The sequence below is a fragment of the Echinops telfairi genome, unplaced genomic scaffold, assembly GCF_000313985.2.
Source record: "Echinops telfairi isolate 266 unplaced genomic scaffold, ASM31398v2 ScPeMD7_2291;HRSCAF=2852, whole genome shotgun sequence".
NCBI classification, from domain to species: domain Eukaryota; kingdom Metazoa; phylum Chordata; class Mammalia; order Afrosoricida; family Tenrecidae; genus Echinops; species Echinops telfairi.
This window is the reverse complement of record NW_022106189.1, coordinates 35,665,441-35,673,781: the sequence shown is the minus strand read 5'-3', so window position 1 is coordinate 35,673,781 and position 8,341 is coordinate 35,665,441. Positions and strand designations below refer to the sequence as shown.

Below are 8,341 nucleotides of genomic sequence, written 5' to 3'. Positions count from 1 at the left end.
AGGGGCAATTCAAGACTCTATTCTCCTTTCTGAGAAGATATACAGATTGTCTTCCTTTGGGTTAACAAGTTTACCCAGATTTTCAATTTTTTATAAGGTGTCAGTTCCTTCATTTTAAAAAATGTGCCTGTGATTCTTCTCCCCCAACAAAGGAGCGCCTGCTTATTTATACCCTCTCCAAACAAACCCATTTCTTTCAAGTGGATTCTGACTCAACGCCGCCCTAAAATAGGACAAAAGAAAAATTTCCCAGAGGGTTTCCAAAGTTGCAATCTTTATGGAGGTAAAACACTACAACTTTCTCCCAGAAAGTGGCTGATGGGCTCAAAAAGCCCACCTTTCAGTTAGTGGCCGAGTGCCTACACCGTCTGCAACACCAGCGGCCGTCTGTAATGCCAGGGCTCCTCGGTTATGTATACAGACTCCAGCAAATTGTTTGGGGAAGGATTTGAGAGCCTTTGGATGAGTGCTGATACCCTTCCCCTTGCAGCCCACCTCCTTGGAGGGGAGAATAGTTATAATAGAACTTTACTTCTCATTTGTTTTCCTTCTTAATTACACTGGGGAGTGGTGTATACTCGTGAGGGTTATGGCTTATTCTTTATGTATCTGCTAAGCTCAGCAATGACTAAGGGCAATAGCTAGTTACTCAAATTTGTCTCGAGGAGGTAATGTAATAAATTGAAAGAGAGATGCAATGAGGCATCAGCATTAAATACGCAGAGAGTGCAAAAAAGCCCTAAGCGAAGCACCTTACCCTGCCTTCTCTGCTCTTACACTGCCCAGCGGGGCAGACACATCACCTCATTTCACACTTAGATGGCTGCCCAGGTTTCCTTTACTTTAAAACCCGGCAGAGTGAGGCATGGTGGCCGAGAGTAGGCGCCTGTTAAATGTGTAGGACATCGTGGTGACCCTCTGGAAAACCCTATGCGTTCCGGATCGGAGTGAAGGGGGCCTTTTCTGGTGTGCCGCCCATAAGGTGCCGTCTGTAAGGCAGAAGGGACAGTCTCACTGGGTAAGTTACAGACAGAATATAAGTTTAATAAAAGACCGTGTACTTTCCTTCTCTCAAAATGAAATAAAAGGCAATGCAGCACAGCAGCGGCGTACTTTTTAGACGGTGATGGTTACGTGACTGAGTTCTTCATGACAGGGCCATCATGAGAGTAATCTCCTTGATTAACATGCATTCAGGCTGTCATCCCAGTGAGCATGGCGGTGAATGAGTCTGTGGGCAGCGAGTTAGAACGTGGCTGAGGGCAGGGGTGGCTGCAGGCTGGAGGGTGCCCCATGTGAAGAGAGCGGGATGCTGTGAACCCAAAGGACTAAAAGGCCAGCAAAGGGCCTTCACTTCCAGAGGAGCATCCAGACCCCGGTGACCCAGTGCTCACAACATGAACAAACCGTGCCACCTCCCAAAGTGCCTTAGTGCCCATGGCAGGGTTGAGTTTGCTGTTCTCAGAGCTCATTTCCCAGCCTCCTTTGCAAAGAGGGGCCACCAACAGGACGGGGATGAAAGTGATGCAAGCCACCTTCAGTCCCCCCCTCTCCGAGAAAAATCTCTCCAGCTTCTATTCTTGCCGTGATAAGACGGCAAACATACTCACGTCAGGCACATTTCTAAAATGAACGCTCACAGAGTATAGATTGATAGCGTATAAACAAGTGGCCTAGATACACATTCATTACTGAGGTGACACTGAGCTAACGTTAATCCCCAAGAGCCCATGGGTCTATCACATAAAAGGACCGTTTGCTACTTTCTTGGAAAGGCAGAACAGGGAGGTCTCTTCTAGAAAACATAACGCCCGGCTTGTAAAAAATGTAGACCGGAGACTCGCACGTTCAGAGCAAGTTCTGAAGTGTGAAGATAACCCTCCCCATTAGGACATTCTGGAAAATGTAAACGGCTCTCTATCCTCTGATCTTCAGGATTTGTTGTCAGTGAACAAGCATGAAACAGATGGGGAGATGTATTTATGGTTCTCCCCTTTGCAACATGCAATATGATGAAGATAAGACCAATTAAATGATGGCTGTGATCTATTTTAGCGCTTAGTCAAATTAGAGGAGGCTGCAGAGGATGGGAAAGCTTGCTCCCCAAGGAGGCCAGGAGAGAGAAGAGTCGGAGCATTTCAGGGGCTGAATAAAAACGTCAGGTAATATGAGGAAGGACAAAGGGGTGGATACAGATTTTTCTCCACAACGAAGACAAGCACAAAACCAAAACCAGCGCAGTGTTTAAAGTCTCAGTTTGCCGTGCAGCTGCTTACCTCATAGCAATGTACGGATCCAATGAAAACTTTCCCGATATCCAGCAATTCAAAGTTGAAATGAATCTGGGGTCCCATCCCTTCCCCTTTGATTCGGAGAGGCAGGCGGATCTCTCGGCCTGTAAAACAATCCCAAAATGTGTTACCCCAAACAGTGCTGCACCACAACCTGTTTCTGATGAACAGGATCAAGACTGTGGTACCATTCCCCCCCCCCCACCCACTGAGGGAACGACAATTTCATCCATGTGGAAGAGTTGGTGTACTTTTAGGACGTGGGAGTAATTTAGTAGGGCACACACACAAAAAGTAAGCTTTTTCTGAACCCAATTCTTAACATTATTCTGAAATTTCCTATAAGGAAGCACTTTCTCAAGCAGAGGACAGTCATTGGTTTATGAGTCTATATGATGAGAGTTGCCATGCTGCCACATCTCCAAGGGCATTGTTCACCTTGATCCTCCCAAGATGGAAGACGATCCCAGGTGTTGGAGAACTATGTCCAGGAGCCTGACTCAGATTTTCCACCATAAGGAAGTAAAGGAGTCCCCTCCACAGTACCCATTAAACCACATTCGCAGCGGACCGAGCAGCAACAAGGAGCACATACCCTTTGCAGGACTGATTGTGTTGTCTTTTCTTACATGGAAACATCGTTCTCTAGTAATACATGAACATCATAAAGAAATGACAAAGAACATGAAAAATGATCTCATAATTCTATCACCCAAAGATAAATCACTGTTAACATTTGATGCCTGCCTCTTGTGTGTTTTGTAATGCCTGGATATTAATGTAAATTAGAGCAGATGCTATATGTAATTTTTTAACTTTTTTCTTTTCCCTACCTAATAATGCATCTGGAACATCTTTTCTTTATCACTACCTAATTCTTTCCTGGAACCCTGGTGGAGAAACACTGGCCTAATCTAATCCGTGATTAAAAAACAAATCAAAGCCAAGCTTCAGTCCGTATACCCACACTCAAAATCATTGCCAGGGAGTGAATGACAACATATAGTGACCCTATAGAACAGGATAGAACTGCCCCTGGCCAGTTTCTGAGACTGGAATTGTGAACAGGAGTAGAAAGCCCCATCTTTCTCCTGTAGAGGGGCTGGTGGTTTCAAACTGCTGACCGTGTGGACTGCAGCCCAACTCAGAACCACTACGCCTGCCACCAGAGTTCCTTCAGTCCTTATAAGGCAGCGGTTCTCAACCTGTGAGTTGTGACCCCTTTGGGAGTCGAACGACCCATTCACAGGGTCGCCCAATTCATAAAAGGAGCAAAATGACAGTGATGAAGTAGCAACAAAAATAATGTTATGGTTGGGGGGTCACCATAACATGAGGAATTGTATTAAAGGGTCGCGGCATTAAGAAGGGTGAGAACCACTGTTATAAGGGCTGGTCTATTTCCAGTCCTTGTTTCATGGGCTGTGACCTGGGGCTTACTAAGACCCTTTCTCCTGGGGCATCTCATCAATTCCAATGTTTTATTCTTTAGTCCTACTTACTTTTCAGGTTCCATTACAAAGACAGTACCACTAAGTGGTCAGCAAAAGCAAGTGTCTTGCTTTCTTTCTACTAGGTCCCGTAATTCGTCACTGACCGGACATTGAAACAACATTTTGTCTAGCTTTTCTGGTTATTCCTAGAGAGGAGGCTGATCCAAATTACCCAGTTCATTATCATTGTTAATAGAATTGGCACATCAAAAGGGTACATATCAACATTGTGGTAGCTATAGACAGTGCTTTCCAGTAAGGTTGCAGTAATCTACACACATATGAATAGTATTTAAGGATTCTTATCTCTCTCTCCTCCTTATCAGTGGTTACCACATTTGAAAATACATGGTAATTTGATAAGTTTTTCTTGAATGTCCACCATTTACATTTCAAGGCCTTAAAGGAAAATGACTATATTTCTTCTGTATGTAATATTTCAACACATTGGATGCTTTGTTAGGTAACGGTCAGTATTGGAGCAAATGCGCTTTGGACATCCAAGTGATGGCTCTAATGTGTTACATCATCATTATAATGTGATATTTTATATTCTACTGTCTTCTGCTGCTATTTAACTTTGGGGTCTTTAGTGGTTTCTACCCATGACTATCCTTTTGAAGACAGGAGCACCCGTCTCTGTGTCCCCTCTGGTGCCTGGCAACATGATGAACAATCAGTATGGGAGTATTAATGATAATGAAAGCCATCCTAGCAGTGGCCGGGGCACTGCTGTTCACAGTTATTCTCTCCATCAGATCGAGGTTCCTCTAAAGAGCAAAGGTAGGTGATGACAACACACTAGAACAGAAGTTTCTAGAACTTTCTTGGATCCCAAAGCTCACTATTTGCATCCATTATATTAGAGCTCTACTCTGTGGCCAATAGTTTGCACTCCTTGGTAAGAGAAAAGTATTTTGATAAGAATCCAACTTTCCAAATAGCTAAGAGAGAGACTTATAAACACACGATGGAATGGACTGCAGGACTATTTATAACTGTCAGACCAAAAGATTTTCCCATCTGTCACCTTGACTGCCTTCCTTTAAAAAAAGTGGAGATGTGTTGTAATAAGCAATGAGCCGATGTGCCTTCGGGAATTCTTAATTACTTCAAAGGCGTGTGTCTTATTTGTAGCTAGCCACTCCCCCTCCCAACCAAGAGAGAGTGGGAGTGCAAAGTAATATCTAACCTTGCATTTACAAAAATTAGTCTGGGTTTTATGGTCAAATTACAAATGCTACTTTTTCCCCCACAGGATTTTGTAAGCAGGGGTTTACCTTGTAGGCAAAAGGTAGCAAGGTATAGAAGCTTGGAGGCAACAGTAGGCTCTAAGTGCAGATTCCTTTTAGATAGAAAAATATTTCTAAAGATAGGGCAATTTTTCACCCATGGTTACAGTCATCCTGGCTTCACCTATGAGAATCAGAGGGATGACCCCTTCAGTGGAGCTGAAATCCCAGCAAGCAGCAGATTCTATTGCATTAAATTTCAAAAAGTGCAGGCCATGGGCTTTTACAAAACTCGCCACCTAAGATCTCCTGGAAGTCCAACATTCTGCTTCAGCTCCTATCCTATGTAGTAAGAAAGGAAAATGAACATTTTTTAAAAGTAGGAAGAAAATACTCTCGTTATTAATAAATTTTAGGGCTGTCTACCTAGAAAGCAGGAGACCCTGGGTGATGCAATTGGCTAAGCAGTGGATCCTTGGAAGTGAGCCTGACAACCAGCTTCGGAAACATTACAACCTTGACAACCCTATAGAGTGGTTCTATTCGGTACACATGAGCTTGCCAGGAGTTGGAAGAGACTCAAGGGCAGCTAACAACAAGAATTGAAGCTATCCAAAAAGAGCTACAATTTTAAAATGACTAACGATAGATGGTGGGCAAATCAATATGAAAAAGCTAACTGCATTTCCATGGTCGGCAATGAGCAGAAAATGGAATTTCCAAGATATTACTTACAATGGAAACAAATATATAAAGTACCTATAAATAAATCTAACAAAATATACCCAAAGCCCATTAGTAGGCCACAATTGATGTGTGTATGGATTGCGATAACAGTTGTATGAGTCCCTAATAAAATGTTTAAAATATATATATACTTAAGTATTTCCAGGAGGAAATTGTAAAACTTTATTGACATAAATTAGTATGGTGCCTGGCTATCAAAAGATATAGCGTCTGGGGTCTTAAAGGCTTGAAGATAAACAAGCGGCCATCTAGCTGAAAAGCAACAAAGCCCACATGGAAGAAGCATACCAGTCTGTGTGATCATGAGGTCTTGATAGGATCAGGTATCAGGCATCAAAGACCCAGAACAAAATAATACCCAATGTGAATAGGGGTGGGGGCATGGAGTAGAGACCCAAAACCTATCTGTAGACAATTGTGGACATCCACTCAGAGAAGAGTCAGAATGAAGAGACGAGTCAGTCAGGGTGCAGTATAGCACTGATGAAATATACAACTTTCCTCTAGTTCTTTAATGCTTCCTTCCCCCCACTATCATGACTTCAATTCTACCTTACAAATTGGATTAGACCAGAACACGAACACTGCTACAGATAAGAACCCGAAACACAGGGAATCCAGGATACATAAACCCCTCTGGACCAACAAGGAGAATAGAGATACCAAGAGTATAAGGGGAAGGTGGGGGAAGAGAGGTGGAATCAATCACAAGGATCAACATATAACCCCCTCCCAGGGGGATGAACAACAGAAAAGTGAATGAAGGAGCGACAGAGGATGATGGAAGATATGAAAATAATAATGTATAAGTTATCAAGGGTTCATGAGGGAGGGCAGGCAGGGGAGGGAGGGGAAAAATGAGGTGCTGATACCAAGGACTCAAGTAGAAAGAAAATGCTTTGAAAATGATGATGGCAGCATATATACAAATGTGGTTGACACAATGGATGAATATATGGATTGTGATGGGAGATGTAAGAGTCCCCAATAAAAGTATTTAATAAAAAATATATATATATATATAATAAATTAGTCAAGATCAAAATTAGTGGAGAGGTAGAATATGATCTTGAATAAGAAGACTTGATATAAAATAAATCAACTTTTAATTGCACAATCATTTTAGTTGCACAATCATTAATATGATTGAACTATTGAATTGTGTGATATTTGAATTATGTGCCATAAAAAATTAATTTAAAAAATGCCAACTTTCCCCCCAATTGATCCATATCAATGCTAAACAGAATATCAAGAAGTAGAATTTGATGTATTGATTCTAATGTAAAATAAAAGGACTATGAATAACCAAGATATCCCCAAAGAAGAATAAAGTGGAGGGACTTGCTGTTTGAGATATTGAAAGTATAAAATGACAGTAATTAAGAAAATGTGCTATTATAACAGGAAGAACAAAAGGGCTCCGGAGCCATAATCAATAACTCAGACCGGATGCACTATAACCATATATCAAAACAACAAGAGGAGGCCATTCCACACCTACCAGAAGGGCAGAAGTGGAACCGCTGGTTAATATTAAAGGGCTGGCCATGTTATGGAGCACCAGTGGTGGGAAAGTAAGTTGGCAGAATTCCTTTGTAGAAGGTTGATCTAGGACACCTGAATATGCAAATCTAGTACCCTCCAGCAATTCCCTTTTAGGAATCTATCTTAGAAAAACCTAGCAGCAGGTACCTGGACATATATTCAAGAATTTTCATTGAAGTATTACTCTTAATAGTATGCTGTTATTAGGCACACTGAATTGGCTCCAACTTAGGTTGACCTTATATATAAAACAATGAAATGTTGCCTGGGGACAGGGGGTACAGTAGAACTGATTGTGATTATACAACTCCTCTTAAAGGGATTTAACCATGAAAAAAAAAGAAGAAAGAAAATGTTCTAAAATTGATTGTGGTAATGATGGCAAAATTCTTCTGGATATGATTGAACTATGGAATCGTATGCTATGTGGATAATATGCCAATAAAACTAAAAAAATTTATATGGACAAAACATTGAGTGACTGAGGAAGCATCAAGAGAAGATACCCATTCCAAAGAGTCACTGTATCAAAAAGAACTAGTCAATATTCAACCATTTCAAGAGGTAGCATTTGATCAAGAACCAATGATACTGAAGGAAGATGTCCAAGCTACACTGAAGGCACCAGTGAAAACAAGGCTCCAGGAATCGACAGATTATCAATTGAAATGTTTCAACAAGCTGAGGAAGAACTGTAAGTATCCTCTCACCTATGCCAAGAAATTTGGAAGATAGCTACCTGGCTAAATGAAAGAAGAGACTGGTGGTACCTACGACTTAGCCCTTAGCTTGGCTTGCTGTTGAACTGAACTCACTCCCATGCTAGAAGAGCCAACCATTCAAGATCAAGTGTGCAGCATTTACCTAAGAACAAAGGTCAGCGGGCTAAGAACGAAGGGAGAATGGAGACAGAAAACACCTGGAGGAAGTGGAATGCATGATGGGAGAGCGAGGGGATTGCAACGTAGAAGTTGAGGCAAAATGTGCATGAAAACTGATGATCTCTGTAAAGCCTTACCTGATTCATAAC

At 41.8% G+C, this 8,341-nt stretch overlaps 1 protein-coding gene across 1 annotated transcript in view; it reads right to left on the bottom strand.

Moving 5' to 3' along the window:
* Positions 1–8,341, bottom strand: part of HYDIN (HYDIN axonemal central pair apparatus protein) — a 402,419-nt gene that overhangs the window by 236,377 nt on the left and 157,701 nt on the right. The window contains exon 12 of the mRNA XM_045293924.1: positions 2,277–2,395. Within this exon, the coding sequence (XP_045149859.1) occupies positions 2,277–2,395 (119 nt within the window). The remainder of the gene's footprint in view (positions 1–2,276; positions 2,396–8,341) is intronic.